The following is a 17792-nucleotide window of genomic DNA, read 5'->3' on the forward strand; positions in this document are numbered from 1 at the left end:
ATTTATCTTGCCCTCCTCCTCTGATTTCCAGTCCTGGGAATTCCAGTCCAGCCCTGAATTCCCAGTGCTGGGAAAAGGCTACTTCTGGAAAAATCAGTATATAATTAGAGATTATATTTCACTTGTCCCTCATCAGTACTGTATAGATGTTATTCAGGCTGTGTTTAATTCATCTCCCCCAACTCAGGCTGGCTACTTATTGTGGAGCAAGAGTGGGAGGAAATGGCTTGGGGATATTTGCAGAAGTGGTGTCTCTGTATGTGAAATATTCAGTCCTTCATCTATTCTCCACCCCCATCCCCACACCCAATACTGCCCGGCCTACTTGTTGTCTCAGCAAACATAACTTTGGGAGGGCTCTTATGTTGAGGGAGCTGTAGTCTTAAATCCTCCTCAAGTTCTATCTGTCTGCTCCAGTTTTCCCGGGTCTGATCCTACCGATCAGTACCGTGTTTCTCCAAAAATAAGACACCATCTTATATTTATTTTTCCTCAACAAAAACCACTATGGCTTATTTTCAGGGGGTGTCTTATTTTTTTCCTCCTCCTCCTGCCGTGGCCGGCATTGCTGCTGCGCCTATCAATATGTCTTATTTTGGGGGTATGGCTTATATTCCTTGAATGCTTAAAAATCCTGCTATGGCTTATTTTATGGGTATGTCTTAAAATATGAGAAAGGGGGTACTTACCATGCAATACCAGCCCAGCAATGTCCAAATATAAGTTTTGTAATATCCAGTGTCTCTTCCTTGCTGTTGATGGGACCTAAGGAGGCTAGAATATAACTGAATCTATCATTCCTTACAATCAGAATGAATTCAATTCAGCCTCTTTGACAATCGCTTTTTTAAAAATGAAGCTCAGTTGTGTTCGTTGTTTCCAATGCCATTGTTGTCCAAGGTAAGGTTTGTACTGAGTGATAACAACACTGACTGTGGAAGCATGAATTTGTTCATGGAGATGAAAAAGTTGACAATAGCTTTAACAAAACCCACTTTCTTTCTGTTCTTTGAACTGCTACTTCTTAGAAAATGAGGTCTCTTGTCGCTCCTCATTTTTGAAGAGACACTTTACTTAATCTGTTGAATCCGCCTGTGAAACTCTATTATCCTACTTTTCCAAGCATGGGTACTAGAAGGATGCCAAGGATGCATCAATAAATCTGTTCAACCAGCTTGTAAGTTTGGGGCAAAATAACCTTTATATATTTTTCAAGTTCAAAGAGGTAAAGGTAAGCTAGAAATTGTGATTTGGGCCATCTGCATGGAATACCTTTTTGCATTAAAAGGAAGACTGATTTTATTGCAGTATTATTTTTCATGTACTTATCAACACTTCTGCTCTGAAAAGTAAGTCATCCACCTATCCAAAATGCAAGGTCACTCCCTTTAGTAGCAAAGTCCAGCGTTAAATGTCAATAAAATTACATGCAAAGTGGAGCCACCCAAAAACAAAGAGGAAAATATCAGCATACTTTGAACAGCATAAACATGTTTTTTGGCAGGGGTGGGGAACAGATACAGAACTGACTCACTCTCTGCAGGGCAGATCCTCTCACCTATCAATCACAAGACATCCTATGATGTCAGGTGTCAGAATTCAAAAGAAGAATTGGGAGTATACTCAATGCACTCCTGGTTCCTCCTTTGCTGCCCGGGACTGAATTCAAGCTACAGCTGACAATATTCCTGCTGAACGCAGGTCTTGCTTTCAGCAAATTCAGCTCTGATTGCAAGCCTTGGCTCCACCCTTTCTGGGAGCTCTGATCAGGAACTCCCAAGTGGAGGTGATGCAAGTGGGTTTTGCAATCTGTGCTGAATTTAAATCAATCCTAATCATTGTGCCATGTGTTCCCCTCCTGTGCCTTAGATCCTGAAGCCTGCTTGGAAGCAGAAGGCCCAGAAAACTCTTTCCAGTTGATCTCTCCAGAAATTCCTCAAGGGTGTTGCCACACCATGCTAGGTCTATCCTTGCATCCTGTAACTCAAGTTGGTGTACTTAGATTTCTCCCAATACCCTGTGAAGTACCATAGGGTGATAGAGAATGACTGAATGAACAGAGATATGAACTGTAGTCCAAGACCAGCTATCTACTGAGTACGTTATAGTTGCTTGCATACCTCTCTGATCACAATAGCAATTTGGGTTCAGTGGGGCAGAGAGAGAAGGAGAGAGAGAGAGAGAGAGAGAGAGAGAGAGAGAGAGAGAGAGAGAGAGAGACTTTCCCAAGGCCAACCACTGAACATCTTGTCTGAACTGGGATTTGAATCTTGCTCTGCGCATATGACCCAAGCCATCAGATTTTGACCTCTGCCTCTTCCGAAAATGCAAAATGCATTTTGAAAGCAGCAATGACTCCTTCGCTGTGCAATCAGATACTCATTGTTCAGTTTCCCTCCCTGTTTCTGGTGTGCACATTACTCAGCAGTGCACCAGACATCTCTTTTGTTATGTGTCAATTAACTGAGCTCGATAAATACTGATTATGCATAATTTACATTGAGAAATCTTTTTCTTTTCCTGTGAATGTGTTTGGTTTTTGGTTTTTGGTTTTTTAAAGATGATGAATTGTCCTGTGTTATTATGTTGAAGAAGAAGGGCCCTTTTGACGGCTAAAATTGATGCAGCATCTGGATCATCCCCCCTGCACCTTTGGGAAGACTCATGGGTCAATTCCCACAAAAGACTGAACCTTTGTCCTCCTCTAGGGATAGACATGCAATCACAAATACTGCCGCTGCTGCTGCTGCTGCTGCTGCTGCTGCTTCTTCTTCTTCTTCTTCTTCTTCTTCTTCTTCTTCTTCTTCTTCTTCTTCTTCTTCTTCGCTTCTTTCTGGTCTTTTCTGGACTAAATGTGCGAGGGGGTTATTGTTTATATTGTATGTACACATTGTTAGAGCCTGCAGATTTGACAGATTTCTTCTGATTCTAGTGCAGAGCTGGAGAACCTGTTGCCCTCTCGATGTTACTAGACTATGGGTCCCATCACCCCTGATTGTTAGTCATGCCGGCTGTGGGCGACGGAAGCTGAGAGTCCAAGGTTACATCCAACACCATACATTTAATGCACATTTATACCACAGTTACTGCTTTCCCTCAAAGAATCCTGAGGACTGTAGTTTAGCCCTTCAAAGAACTATAATTCTCAACATCCATAACATCCCAGGATTATTTGGGGACCCAACAGCATCAGAAAAGCCACAGGTTCTCTCGTCCTGCCCTGCTCTCGTAGATGCTTATTGTGGAAGAACAATATTACAAAATTATTATTGCTAGCAGTATCTGTTGGAAAACTAACCAGGGATGGTAAGATCTGGACAGCTGACCAACATATATTAATTGCCCTAAGTTAACCATGCCAATTGATTTAGGTGGGTCTACTCTGGGTAGGACTAGCTTTTACTACAACTCCTAGATTAGTGGTCCTCCTCCTTGTTCAATGACTTCATGGTGAAATAACACACTTTTTTCCTTTCATAAAGAGGTCTCACTTTCTGTGAATCAGCAAAGAAGCCATTAAGCAAAGGTGCATTTCATAAACTAGAGCCCAACAGCTGCTTTGGAGCTGTGAAGTTAAATGATAGCTCCCTCTGGAAATGGCCCCTTGCAATAGATATTCCAGAATTGATCCATGAATGCAACATACAGCATTATTCTAAGTATTCTTTTAATGGATATAAGCCTACAGTTGTATATTAGTCTAGCAGGTGCCTTACACTGCCAATTGATTTTATTTTCTTTCTCATTTTTTCCTTCCCTTATGCTATAAAATTCTTGTTTAACTGTTTGATTATTATTTAAAGTATTGATCCAGCAAATGGTGTACAATGCAGTTGGGGCAACAACAACAAAAATAATAATACATCCAAGAGGGAGGGATCACCTGGTATATAAACAAGCAATAGGCAGCATTTGACCTGTCAGAAATTTTGTCTGGCCTAGTGGCACAAAATTAGGAGATTTCAGCTTTTATTTTCTCTTTTTCCATTTGAGAAAAACAAACAAATGAATGACTAGTATAAAACTCTCAGAATACTTTTTTTTTCTGAGATAATTTGTGTGACTTCCCTTTTACACACTCATACCCACACACACACACACCCAGAAAAAGAAAGGCTATGGCCCTTCCCCCAAACGCACCACAATATCCACCCAATGGTGACCAGACACAGAAATCTGCTGCTGTCAGGCTCCAGTTTTGGCTGACACTCATCTTCAACATATTGAGATAGCTTTGTGTGTTGGTGAAGACATTAATCTGCATACTGTTCTCTCTCCTTAAAAAATATATTTAAAAAAAACCAAATTGCCTGGTTGTCCTCCTTTTTAAGACCTTGGGAATTAATGAAACCTGCTTGCTGGCTTGACAGCAAGGAAATTTTACTTGAACAGAATGGAAAATTAGGTGTAGCTGTGTAACCCCTGTCTCCAGCATTTTGCCACAATCTGGCCTAGCTGCAACTGAGCTATTAAAACTCTAATCAGCTTGCCTGCTTACCTGAAATTTGGCCGAGTTCCTAATTGCTAGCCCTTCTAATTAATACCCAGCAAAATAATGAGGATAATTCTTAGTGGTTAGCATTTAAGCATAAATTCCTGAGATAAAATTTTTAGTTCATGTTGCAACATCCCACAAAAAACACTATTAATAGCATGGTGGGTTCTTATATATTCTGTTGCTTTTTAATCTGCCCTGATCCTTAAACCTCCATTTTAGATTTTGGCAAAACTCCCATGGGCAGTGGAGGCCAGTTTATTATGTTGTAACTCAAGCCCCATCATCTCCAGGTAGGGCTGGGAATGCCCCTACTCTGAAATACTCAAATACCACCAATCACTGTAGACAACACTGAGCTAGATGGAGCAATTGTCTGATTCGGGATACGACAGCTTCCTTTGTTCTAACACAACCTCACCTGCTCTGCTTTTTTTACTTACAGCCATTCAAGAGGGGCACATTGCCTGTCAGCTTCCTCTTTCTCAGTCTCAGGGTCAGCCTTGTAAAACTCACCATGGAGAAGGATGGAGACAAATGTAGAATGAGTTGCCCCTACCTGTCATTGTTTCTGACGCCACCTACTGGTGGTGTCTTTGCCTTTCACCCAATAGGCACTATCCGCTGTTAAGACACAAATTGCCCTCATATCCAGTAAAGACAATTTGTTAAATATTCCTTTGGCAAGGAATGTCCTGCTAAAATGCTGGATTCTGCATGGTTTTTTTTAGAATAGAATAAGTAATGTGGGCTGTTGGTTTTGTTTTTTGAAAAAACAAAAGAGAATAGATTTGTGAACTCAAGGCAAAAATGATGCTTCCTTTATTTTTATATTAAACCTTACAGTAAGCTAAAGGAAAGATGATATTCTGCATGTTTTCCCATATTGAAAATAACATTCTGCAAATAGAAAACTTAGCATGTTAAGGAAAGGATTCTCTCCCCACCCTTCCCCTCAGCATGTCCATTTTCTATAATATGGAGAAATAATCAGACATATGGTAGGTACCTCACCTTGGTCTGGGCTATAAACTTGACAATGATGTGCATGTCTACTCAGAAGTAAGCCGCTTTGTGTTCAGTGGACTTGCTTTCACATAAACGTATTGGTGCTTCCATATCAGGTTTAATTTAAGAACACAATAGAAAATATCTTGTTCTCACCATGGCTAACCAGATGCTGACGAGAAGCAAACAAGTAGGATGTGAGCGCAACAGCACTCTCCCCACTTGTGATTCTTGCAACTGCAGGTAAAACATGGCTATTGCAGCTAATAGCCTCCTTGAACAGGTAATTGCAAATAAGTCATTGAGATATTGCAGGTACATTGTTGACCACAGAGGTTTGTTCGTTTACTGTGTACTTACATTCTCAAGAGGAAAGACAAATCCAGATTATACAGAGAAAGGAATATGGGCAGGCATTCTGATTCCAATGAAGTTGTATGGATGCTGCAAAAAAAACAAAACCAACCTATAATCAAAAAAGCTTTCCCCATAAACACTCGCCTGGCAGTGTCCTATAGAGGATTGCTGCTTTCATACTAGTTTTTCAGTTGCTATGAATGATCTAAGGCAGTGGTCATATCCCCACATATATGGGAGTAAGCCCCATTATGCTGATTTGTGAAACTTGATTGAGCACAGTGATACTTATCTCTGACTAAACATGAAAGGAAATGCTCTGCATCAATGCATGTGTGGTGTTCAAAGGTGTGGGCCGGAGTATTAAAAATCCAGGCATGACTCTACAGACAATTAAAATATATTGAGGAGTTCTGCCTGTGACCTGTCTTGACCTGGCAGGGAAATTCTTGTTGTCATGTATGAGTTTCAGAATGAGCAACCAATTAGCAAAGAGTGACCAAAGAGTCATTTTCTATCCCAGCTGGTCCTTAGAACAACTTGAAACTAACAGCTTGAACCTGAGTTTGCTTATTCCCTCCCTTACCTCCCACCAAAAGCATCTCCCTTTTGTGTCATGTATTTTTTAAATTGTAAGTGCTCTCTCTCTCTCACACACACACACCCTCTCATTCTCTCTCTTTAGTGATTTGGGATCTGCTCTGGGAATGTTTCCTGTCTGAATTGTGGGGTAATTTATTGTTTTAATGAATACCTTTTCTGTTTCCAACCTCTGTTTCATGAATGTCTAGCCATGTTGTTGTTGGTTCATCTATGCAGCTTTTAATTTCCAGGAGGAGAGATGCCAAAATGATCTGCCTGGAAACTTTATCATAAAAACCCCACCACTTCCTTCCAATCCCTCATATCTGTGACTTTATACTTACTTGGGTCCATCTAGGTCAGGCATCCCCAAACTTCGGCCCTCCAGATGTTTTGGACTACAATTCCCATCATCCCTGACCACTGGTCCTGTTATCTAGGGATCATGGGAGTTGTAGGCCAAAACATCTGGAGGGCCGCAGTTTGGGAATGCCTGATCTAGGTCAATGTTGTCTGCAGCTCTCCAGGGTCTTAAGGGAATGTTTCCAGCCCTACTAGGAGATGCTTGGGTTTGAACCCAGGACCTGCAAGCCAGACAAGTGTTCTCACTGAGCCACAGCCCTCTGAAGTTGTTGAAGGCTTATCTTGTCTGTTCTCTGTGTGTTTCAGGATTAAGATCTGACAATGGGCTGAAGCTTCTGAGCCCTAGCCTAAATTAAGTCCTGCAATACTTTCTGCTCAAGCAGAAGGAGCTGTCCAAGGTGCTAGAGGTCTTTTTTAAAAAAGATTGTTTTAGCAGGAGATGCCAAAGACTGAACAGGGGTCTTCTACATGCACTCTACCCCTGAGCAATGTCCCTTGACCATCAATTATCAGGCTGCATTAAGCTAAAACAACAGACAAGCTATCAGACCTTAAGGAATGTTATTAAATAGCTGCAGCGTTTATATAGAAACTCTGACACTGCCTGTTCTGAGGTTATTTTAAAATGCTGCAACCTTTCCATTTTGATGATGCCCAAACATCTATTAATACTACAGTTATTTATATAATTAATTGTAGTTAAAGTCTTTTTCTGATTTTAAGGGGGGAAGTGTCCCAACTACCTGAAATATCCTAAGTCAGTGGATCCCATCAAAAAATTCACTATGGAATGCTTGAAAATTGCTGAGCATCTTCACAAAGAACTTAATGATTTTGCTCCCTGTTGTTTCAGAATTGCAGTGGTCTTTTTAAGCTCTCCCCCTCCCTCTTTCTTACTGCTTCCTCCATTCCCATGTATTGAATCTCCACTCCTTTCAAGTGCCTTGACAGCCTCTTTTAGCAGCTTGGGACTTTTGAGCAGCTTTACTCCTCTGAGGATGAGAAGGCAGAGTCTCTTCTCACCCTCCACTACCTCCACAGACCACCTGAAGCTCAATGGTGGTCTATAGACCCACGCTTTGGGAACCTCTGACTTAAGTGAGCAAAATGAAGGTACTGCTTTTAAAATGAGTGAGGTATCCCTGAGTTATTTAAGCCAGAGAGGATCTAGCAGAGGGAGGGAGTTTGGAGGGCTTTTGTTCAAATCTGGCAGGTTGCAGACTAAAGTGCCAATTTCATGCTTGAGTTTCTCTCCCTTCCCCCCACCCCAAAATAAAAAAAAACCCAACTCTTCTGCATAATGTTTAGCTTCCTAGGCAATCTGCTCAAATAAAGGCTGCATCATGGCTCAACGTCTACACAAATTTTGGCTTTGTGAACTGAGCTCAGAAATGAAGCAGCAAACAAATACTGGGTTGCAAATGTAAGCACGTCTCTTTTTGTCCTGCACTTTATTGAAAATAGCTCTTGCTATTCTGTCACAATGCCCTCCCCCAGCAGCTTAGAATGAGGGTTTCAAAAACAACTCCCTCTCCAAAGAATCCAGACAATCATATAGTACAAATGGAACAGCAATGTGTGGAGTTTTCTCTATTATGCAGGTATTAGTATAACAGGGAGGGGGAACCTGGTGCCTTGTTGGACTTCAACTCCCATCATCCTTGACCATTGGCCATGCTGGCTAGTGCTGCTGGGAGTTGGAGTCCCACAACATCTGGTGAGCTGTAGGTTCCACACCCATGTCATTTCGCCTCCTTCTGTCTTACATAATGCCATTTCTAGGAATGGCGGCATTGCCAACATACTGAAAAAAGTCTTCCCTGAATCCACATTTGATGCTCCATTTCTCTGCCACTCTTTTCTTAACCTTTCAGTTTTGAATAAGAAGGATGCTCATAAAATCCCCCCCCCCTAGAGAAGAAAACAAGAACAAAAACAGAAATGCAGCAGCAGCATACTCCTGCACGCAATAGAGGCTAGTCCATTAGGGTGAATGGGGGCACTGACCAACCAAACTCAACTTGTTCTCAGCCACCTCCCTGCTTTCTTTCTGACAAGTTCAAGCACTGTCAGCTTTCCACCTCCTTAGTCTCAGTGTTGTCGTTACAGAACTCATAAGGGAGGAGGATGGAGATGAAACTGGAATTAGTTGGCTCAGCCTGCCAATGGCTCTGCGTCTACCATTGCCTCCTCCACCACTGTTTCCATCTGATGTCCAAAGACCAAATGGTGGCAGCAAATGAATCTCTCTCTCTCTCTCTCTCTCTCTCTCTCTCTCTCTCTCTCTCTCTCTCTCTCTGGTATTCGACAGATAATGTTCTATCTCTGGTCATCACATACCTAAGCTCTTCAGGCTCTTGCATATACCGTAACTTGCCATAGGGCATGATGCAGTCATAATTGCTGATCACTTACAACAGGTCAGTGGGATTTACTCCTGCATAAATGTATATAGGAGTAGAGAATCTTTCTGTGTCTTTCATGTTGAGGTGTAGACTGTAAGCCCCTCAGGACAGGGAACTGCTGTCTTTTGTTGCTCTTGATATGCTTTATTTTAATAGCACAATAAATGTATTTGTGGTGGTATACTTATTATAATTATTTATTATTAGCATGTTAACAACCGCTTTGGCTACACCTTCATGACCTTTTTGCCCTGCTGCCACATAGCCACTACCCCTTTAGATCCAAACATCACTGCTTTGCATTCAGAAGGTGCTAGGTTCAATTACTGGTTTCTGAGGTTAAAAGGAGCAGATAATGATAAGTTTAGTGCTCCTTGAGGGTTCTGCATTGCAGTGTAGAATTCAGTTCCATCTACTTTGCAAGTCCATTTCTGCAAATGGCTAACCACAGCATATAAACGAGGTGAGAGGCGCGGCAGAAAAATATCCATGTTAGATAACCAGCATGCAGATCATTAGAGAGTCGCTCTGTGTTTTGCTTCATGCAAGTGGAACTAAAGCATGCAAAATTGATGGGATCTGTAGGTACACTAGGGTTAAACAGTGGGATCAAATGCTGCCATGGTTATCCTACCCTAAAAATAGCCTTGTAAATGTGATGTCTTCAGTTTGTGCTGGGATGTTTTTAGAATTCCACCAGATTCAGACAGAGAGACAAGCCCACAAAGCCATTGTTATAGTGCAGTTCTCCAGCCGGGCAATTTGTACCCCAAAAATGCCTATACTAGGGTAAAGCATGCATAAAAATGCATATATTTGCAAAAAATAGCATACAAAAATGAATTAGGGAAACCTGCTTTGCAAGAGAGAGAGAGAGAGAGAGAGAGAGAGAGAGAGAGAGAGAGAGTATATTAGACAAAATAGTGTTGAAAAAATGTATATATTAGGAGAAATCCATACTGACATGCTGACAAATTTTCATAAGGAATTCAGAAACTGATGTTAAAATATGAAAACCTAAATTTAAAACTCGAGAAGCTGAGTGAAGTCAAAACTGACAGATTCACACGTTCCTAGGCTCAGCCTACCTGGACCTGCTCCTACTTCTTCCCATGTCATCCTTAGCAAATATTCCTATCTGTTCCAGTACTAGCAACTGCAGCACAGAGGAGAGAGATCTTCTGTGCATTTTAAATCACGTACTGTCCTTCACTGAACTGTCAAAAGGACAATCCACTCTGCTGAGAAATTCCCTGTACTGGAAAGACTAAGATAAAAATAAAAATGATTAGTGTCCTTAAAAAACATAATCCTCTGAAATAAATATTACAGTGTTACGTGAATAAAAATGGAAAGCATTTCTAAGGAGCAATAATTATTAAGGAGATGAGCCTGTTGAGGCCAGAATTTATTTAAATAATATTTTATTGCTGTTTGCTCCATCATGACTTACCAAAACTGCTTATTTAATAACCTGTTTATGAGCTTCCCGTTCTGACCACATTTCAAATGGAGATGAAAAATGCATTGATGCTGTTGGGCAGTGGGGAGAGGGGAGGGAGGGCTTTACCTGAATTACATGGAAGCAGTAGGGAAGGGCAGCAGACAGAGAGTTGCTCTGCATTTTTCTTCATGCAAACAGCACTAAAGCATATGTAGAATGGATGGGAATTTAGTGTACAGTGCAGGTAAAGGGAGAGATCAAATACCACAATGGTTATCCTGCCTTAAGAAAAGCCTTGTAAATATGCTGTCTTTAGTACCTGCTGGCTTTATCCCACATTCTTCACATTCTAAACTTAAAAGTCCATTTGCTTTTTATTTGCATGCATGCATTCTGATCAGCATCTAAGTAAGCCAGATGTGTTCCCTGCAGCAATCACAGTCTTCTATTTATACAGTATATTATAAAACAACCATCTGAGAGAATCCTCTTCCTTACAGTTTGGTATGTATGTGTGGTAGATGAGGCTCAAATATTGTTGCCAGATCTAAAGAGGTTTTCAGTGCAATCCCATGCAGGTCTACTTGGAGGTAATTCCCATTGAGTTAAAAGGGATGTATCCCTAAGGTGACCCAGGTGGCGCCGTGGGTTAAACCACTGAGCCTAGGGCTTGCTGATCAGAAGGTTGGCAGTTCGAATCCCTGTGACGGGGTGAGCTCCCGTTGCTTGGTCCCAGCTCCTGCCAACCTAGCAGTTCGAAAGCACGTCAAAATGCAAGTAGATAAATAGGAACCTCTACAGTGGGAAGGTAAACGGTGTTTCCATGTGCTGCTCTGGTTTGCCAGAAGCGGCTTTGTCATGCTGGCCACATGACCTGGAAGCTATACGCCGACTCCCTCGGCCAATAATGTGAGATGAGCATGCAACCCCAGAGTCGGTCATGACTGGACCTAATGGTCCCTTTACCTTTTATCCCTAAGTAAGTATGGTTGTCTAGCTAGTTGAAGGTGGCAGTTCCAAACTTTTGAAGGTCACCAGATTCAGGAAGGCTATTGTGTAAGACTGCACCTTAAGGAGAGAAAGGAGCTAGGGACAGGGTAGGCAACTCAGGCAGAAGAACCACTCACCCATAGTGCCTCTGTGATTCAAGCTCAGCTCGCTTTTGCTCAGATCCATGGAGTTACCCAAGAGCAGTCATCCCCAAACTTTGGCCCTCCAGATGTTTTGGACTACAATTACCATCTTCCCCGACCACTGATCCTGTTAGCTAGGGATCATGGGAGTTGTAGGCCAAAACATCTGGAGGGCCGCAGTTTGGGGATGACTGCCCAAGAGTTTGGGGATGACTGCCCACAGAGTTTGGGGATGACTGCCCAATTTTCCACTTGGATCCATTGTTAGAAGCAAGACTTTTACTCTGCTGTGCACATTCAGAAACACCCCTCGTTGTAAAATTATAAGACTATCAACCATTTCTACAAGTAATTTTTGAGTGCTTCAACTGTAAATTCTCATGACCAAGCCTGGACTCTTGGGTATACATAATATGCATTCTTACCATTGAGCTATTGCCATTGGGTGACAAAGAGCCATGGGTTGCAGGAATGATTATTTGCAGATGATAGTGCTTATTCGCCTCCCACCCATGAACACTCAAATGTTTCCCCCACACACACACACTCTATCTGCCTGTAAGCTAGTTTACGATATTAGGTGTTTATTTGTTTACAATGTTGAAAAATCCTCTTTCTTTCTTTCATATACACTGTATACTTTTAGCAAAAGATCTAACAGTTCTCTTCAATCTTGGGGAGGAAGCAAGTGTAGTATTCTATGTGCTTTTATATCTTCATTTCAGCTCCTGAAGCTGCTCTTAACATTTTGTTTTTCATTAAAGTGTGTTCTTTATTTCCTTGATGTGTCTGGTGATGATCGACTCTTTATCCAAATGCACCTGCCCTTTTCTTAATATCCACATGCCCTTTTTGCTTTGTATTCATTCACAGTGTGTAACCACTCCAGAATAAAATCTATTCTTACCAGTTTTATATTTTTGCATCTGTGTTTCACAAGGATGAGAAAAAATGTGTTTTAGTTTCTCTTTCCTAAGAAGTACTCTTTAAGGTGCTACCCCTGATTCTATGTCAATGAGCTATTGTGGGTGATCTTTTTTGCCTTTAAAAATTACTTTATCAGGCTTTAGAGATTCTAAATATTATGATTTGTGGAAATAATGAATGCTCTTGGGATGGTACTTGGGAATGCAGCATCCTGTATTTACTGCAAAGGTTGTAGCCTCTATCCCTTGCAATTATTCCTCCACGAATCTTAGGCAGTAAAATATATCATTACTAGGAAATGGTTGGTTTCCAAATACAATGAAGATTATAGCTGTAAAGGGTCTTTCAGATGGCACAAAACAGATTTTCAAAAACAGATGCATAGAATGAGGTCTTCATAGATATTAAATGCTAAGGGTTCATAAGTTCCACTTATCTGTTTTGAAACATAAATTATTATTATTATTATTGCTTTTTTAAATGTAAAATTAGCAATAGAAGAATTCTAGTGAACCAAGCTTATGAGTCACTCCATTCTAAAACTGGATTTTCTTATTGGCCTGAAAGCAAAGCAAAGAGCAATCATATTTGCAACTTGCCTTGTTAGTGAAGATGATTGTGACTTGCTTGCTATATAAGCATCACTGAAACTTCATCATGTTTCTCAAACATTGTCATCCATCCTTGCCCATCCCTGATTTGTAACAGCATTGTTCTTTTGTCTCTTAGTCTGTTCGCAGTTTTCCAGGGGCGTGTATGCCATCTTTGGATTCTACGACCAGATGTCGATGAACACACTGACGTCTTTCTGTGGGGCGCTGCACACATCTTTCATCACTCCCAGTTACCCAACTGATGCTGATGTGCAATTTGTCATTCAAATGCGCCCAGCTCTGAAGGGAGCCATCTTGAGCCTCCTGACTTACTACAACTGGGAGAAGTTTGTGTACCTCTATGACACAGAAAGAGGTAAGACAATCCCTTTGTACTCGCTGCACTTCCCTCTTTCTGCTCCTACACACAAGGTGTTTTATCTAACAGAATTTGTATACTGGATAATCATCGTGATAGCTAAGCAGTTTCTTTCCTTGGTCATTTAATGATCTGAGAGCTAGCCTGGTATTGTGTTGTACTAGGGTTCATATCCAGGGTTTAAATCCCTACTTGGCCATGAAGCTCACTGGGTGACCATGGGACAATCATCAGCTCTCAGTCTAACCTACCTCACAAGTTTGTGTGGGGATTAAATGAGCCAGGGGAGAACACCATGTGTGTCATGCTGAGTTCCCTAGAGAGAAAAGTGGGGTATAAATAAATATTGCAATAAAAATGCAAAGAATAAATAAATAACAGTTAGATATGTCCTGGCAACAGGCAGCTCCCTAGCCAGATCTGGTCTAGGTTGCATCAGCATGCCAAAGGTTCTAAAGCTAACTCTCAGCTGTCAAAATAAGCCACCTTGGGGCCTGAGGGTTCTTAGTCCTCTTCCTTAGTTCTCATTGTGGCTCTGTGATGTGGGGAGGTGAAACCTGGATGCTAGTACTTAAGATGCTAAATACAAGAAGCAGCGTAACAATGAAGTAATATTTATTTTTACTAAGCAAATATTAGCGAGGTCCAATAATAATAGCATTTTAAAAAAGCAGTGTGATTGAGCCATGATTGGAGCCCATCACAATGCTATGCTAAGGCCTGGTTCTCATAAATAGCAAATGAGGTAGTGACACTGTGTCTGGATTATACCACTTCAGCCTGCATAGTGAGGTGGCAGCTCATTTAACTGAATAATCCCAAGTACCAAAAGAGAAAAAGAAATAATCACAGAGAAACCTGTGCAAAGAACCTGGGATGTCAAGAGGGAGAGATGCTAGTTTCCCCTTCTTAGAAATCCAGCTGGGGTTTATATCTCTATGCTCTTCCTTATCTCAAACTAATTGCTTTCTGCACACAAAGGATGGGCAGAGCAGTACATTTTGGACCAGAGTCCATATTACAGGTGCCCATTCAAAAGCCCATTCTGTCCCATTTCTGCATTATTCAAGGAAATGGAATTGCTCCCCTGTGAGGAAAGGTTACATTTAGGGTTTTTTAGTTTAGAGAAAGGACACGTAAGAGGCGACTTGATGGAGGTGTATAGAATAATGCATATCATGAAGAAAGTGGATAGAGACAGGAAGATTTGCTGGAAGATTTAGGAGAGGCAGAAGAAAGCACTTCTTCACAGTGCTATCACACAAGAGTCAGTGGTGGTCACCAACTTGGATGACTTTAAAAGAGAATTAGATAAATTCATGGAGCGCAAGGTTACCTGGTCACAATGGCTATTTTCCACTTCCATTGTTGGCAGCAGTGGGCAGAGTGCTGTGATGCTCAAGTTTTTCTGGCAGGCTTTCCATGGGCATCTGATTGGCCACTGTGAGAATCTGATGCTGGGCCAGATGAGGCTGTGGTCTGATCCAGCAGGGTTTTTCTCATGTTCTTTTTTTTTTATGTGATGTATTTGTATGCATGTGGGCACACACACACACACACATACATACAGTTTGTGGGGTGTGTGTGTGTGTGTGTGTGTGTGTGTTTCTCCATATGAAAATGCATACTTAAATACACGTTTGAATCCATATGAAATTTTATATTTAAATACATGTTTCCATATGCATTATGTATTTCCAAGCATACCTTATCCTAAAATATTCATTTTATACTCAAGTTTATTTTTATATCTAAAAATGAGATTGTTGTATTGTGTGTCCTAACTGTGGATGCTTATATTTCCACGTCTGTGTAACTGGTTTTTATACCTGTAAGCTGCTTAGAAGTCTATTTTGGCCTTCAGTGGTATAGACAGTGCTTTTTTTCTTTAAAAAAATGTTTAGGGTTACTCTCATTTTCCTACTCATATTGAAATACTGCCCCTCAATGAGGCCAAACTTAGATTCACAAAATGTTTAGGAATATGCTTACCCCTGCGTACCCCCAGAGAAAATAAGCACTGGGTATACGTTAAATAATAATAAAAATTAAATAAATAATTCTAACACACTTTGGCACAATTTGATTAGGCAAGAATTGTATCACAAAATTTGGAGGAAACCTGAGTGATTTTCTGATCTATTCATTAGTCCAGCAGCTTGGTTTACTGAAAAGCATGGACCAAACAAAAACAAAAGCTGTCCTCTGTCCCAACTCTATACTGATTTAGAGTTCTGCTGCCTCTTTATATAAGGCCAAAGTGACGATTTGGGTACCACCATCAAGAAGCAAAGAGCTGAGTTTCAATAGAGTGAAGCTTTTCAGCTTTGGGGTTTCTTGTGGGCTGATAAAGTCTGTGCAAAGCTGATAACAAATCCTTTGGGTGTGGGCTAAAATGACCGGCACATCACTCTTTTATCGGGGGGAGGGCTGTATTCTATTCTGCACAGCAGTTTTATGACCCACAAGTCAGTAGTGGTAAGTGTGGCCAGAGGCAAAAGTTGTTGGAGCAATAACAGTAAATTTTACTTCTGCAGTGTAGGCTAGTTTCTACTGCAATCACATGTCTCTCTATATCCACCATCCAGGCAAACAAGAGGCATTATCAGAATTTAATGACATGTTCCAGCCAGGCAAAAACATTTGAGGAGAACTCATAGCAGGGCTGGTGAGAGGTGTGTGGCCTGGGGAGAGTCACAAGACCACATTTTACCCCGAGGCCTGAGATTTCCCATCCATAGTATATGGTAGGGAGCAGGGAAGAATAATGCTATCACTTGCTTTATATGCACCTTTTAGTACAGATTGTATGTTAAATTTAGCAGAGCTCGAGGAACAAAAAGACATCTCAAAGCAAATTGCTGAGATACACACTCATACAAATATAAAGTTCACTGTAGTGTTTTTTCCCAAATTTTTGCTAAAAATGAGGTGCTGGTACTCATATCTTGATAACAATGCCAAGGGTGATTGAGGCAAGGGTACAGTATACCACTGGGCACCATCACACACAAAAAAACACTGCTCTTATCTAATCCAAGACAGTATCACAAGCTCCAAAATTAGTTGCTACTTGGAAACCGCAGGCTAGGTATTCAAATAGCTTTGACTACCCACAGATTTCAGATAGGGGGGAAAAACTGGCTTGGAGCTACTCCGCTTTTTCTTTTAGCTGGGGAAGAGAACTTGGTCTGATTTTGTAAATATCTATAAAAATATAATTGCCTTACAGTTTCACCAAAAAAAGCAAAGACAGTTTGTGTTTTGGGCAGATACAACCCCAGTCAGAACATCTGTTTCATCTTTTTTGTGCTGTTAATGCCCTGTGAGGATATCTTTCCCAGACTAAGAAATTAAAGAAGTGTTGTAATTACTGCCTGAGGTCTTTAAATCCATAAAATGTAATAGAGATGCTTAGTCCCCAATACACACACACACTCATATGCACAGCTCAGTTGCTAGTTGTTGTTTGGGAAGTGTGCCCTGATTCACTTTGTAATATAGGCCTATCAGCACATCCTCATGCACAGGTGGGTGGGGGTGGACATGGCTTGCAGGTAATGCACATGCTTTCTATGCAAGTGGTTCCAGGTTCAATCTCCAGGAAAACATCTGTTAAAAGGTTTAGGTGGTAGGTGATGGGAAAAGACTCTGCCTTAGACTCAGAAGAATCACTGCCACAGTACACAAAACTGGACTAGGTCTGATATAAGACAACTTCCAGTTTTCCTAGTGGTGTGTATTTTAATTAACCTGTAGCTGTAGATCTGTAGACTGGCTACAGCAGAGAGTGTGCTGTCATCTAAAACTGAACTCTCTCAGTCAAGGAAGGCAGAAATCTTGCTCCATCTAATATTGACTTTGCTACTAGGGTACTAGAGCGAGCTATGTACAATTGTTCAGCATTCTTGCTCCATGGTTGATGAATGATCAAAGGATGCCGCAATCGACCCCCCAACCCATGAAAACCTCTTTGTCTCTACCATGTCCCACCTTGAAAATGCCCTTGCACAGTGTAGCTTTTGCAGAAGGTCTATAGCTCAGTGGCAAAGCACATGTTCTGCATGCAGAAAGTCCCAGTTGTGACCACTGGTATCTAGGGTTGC

At 41.2% G+C, this 17792-nt stretch overlaps 1 protein-coding gene across 2 annotated transcripts in view; it reads left to right on the top strand.

Moving 5' to 3' along the window:
- Positions 1 to 17792, top strand: part of GRIA3 (glutamate ionotropic receptor AMPA type subunit 3) — a 191337-nt gene that overhangs the window by 32949 nt on the left and 140596 nt on the right. For both annotated transcript variants that reach the window (XM_035112435.3, XM_088664497.1), the window contains exon 3: positions 13444 to 13683. In XM_035112435.3, the coding sequence (XP_034968326.1) occupies positions 13444 to 13683 (240 nt within the window). The remainder of the gene's footprint in view (positions 1 to 13443; positions 13684 to 17792) is intronic.

Source organism: Zootoca vivipara, chromosome Z2, assembly GCF_965207765.1.
Source record: "Zootoca vivipara chromosome Z2, rZooViv2.hap1.1, whole genome shotgun sequence".
NCBI classification, from domain to species: Eukaryota; Metazoa; Chordata; class Lepidosauria; order Squamata; family Lacertidae; genus Zootoca; species Zootoca vivipara.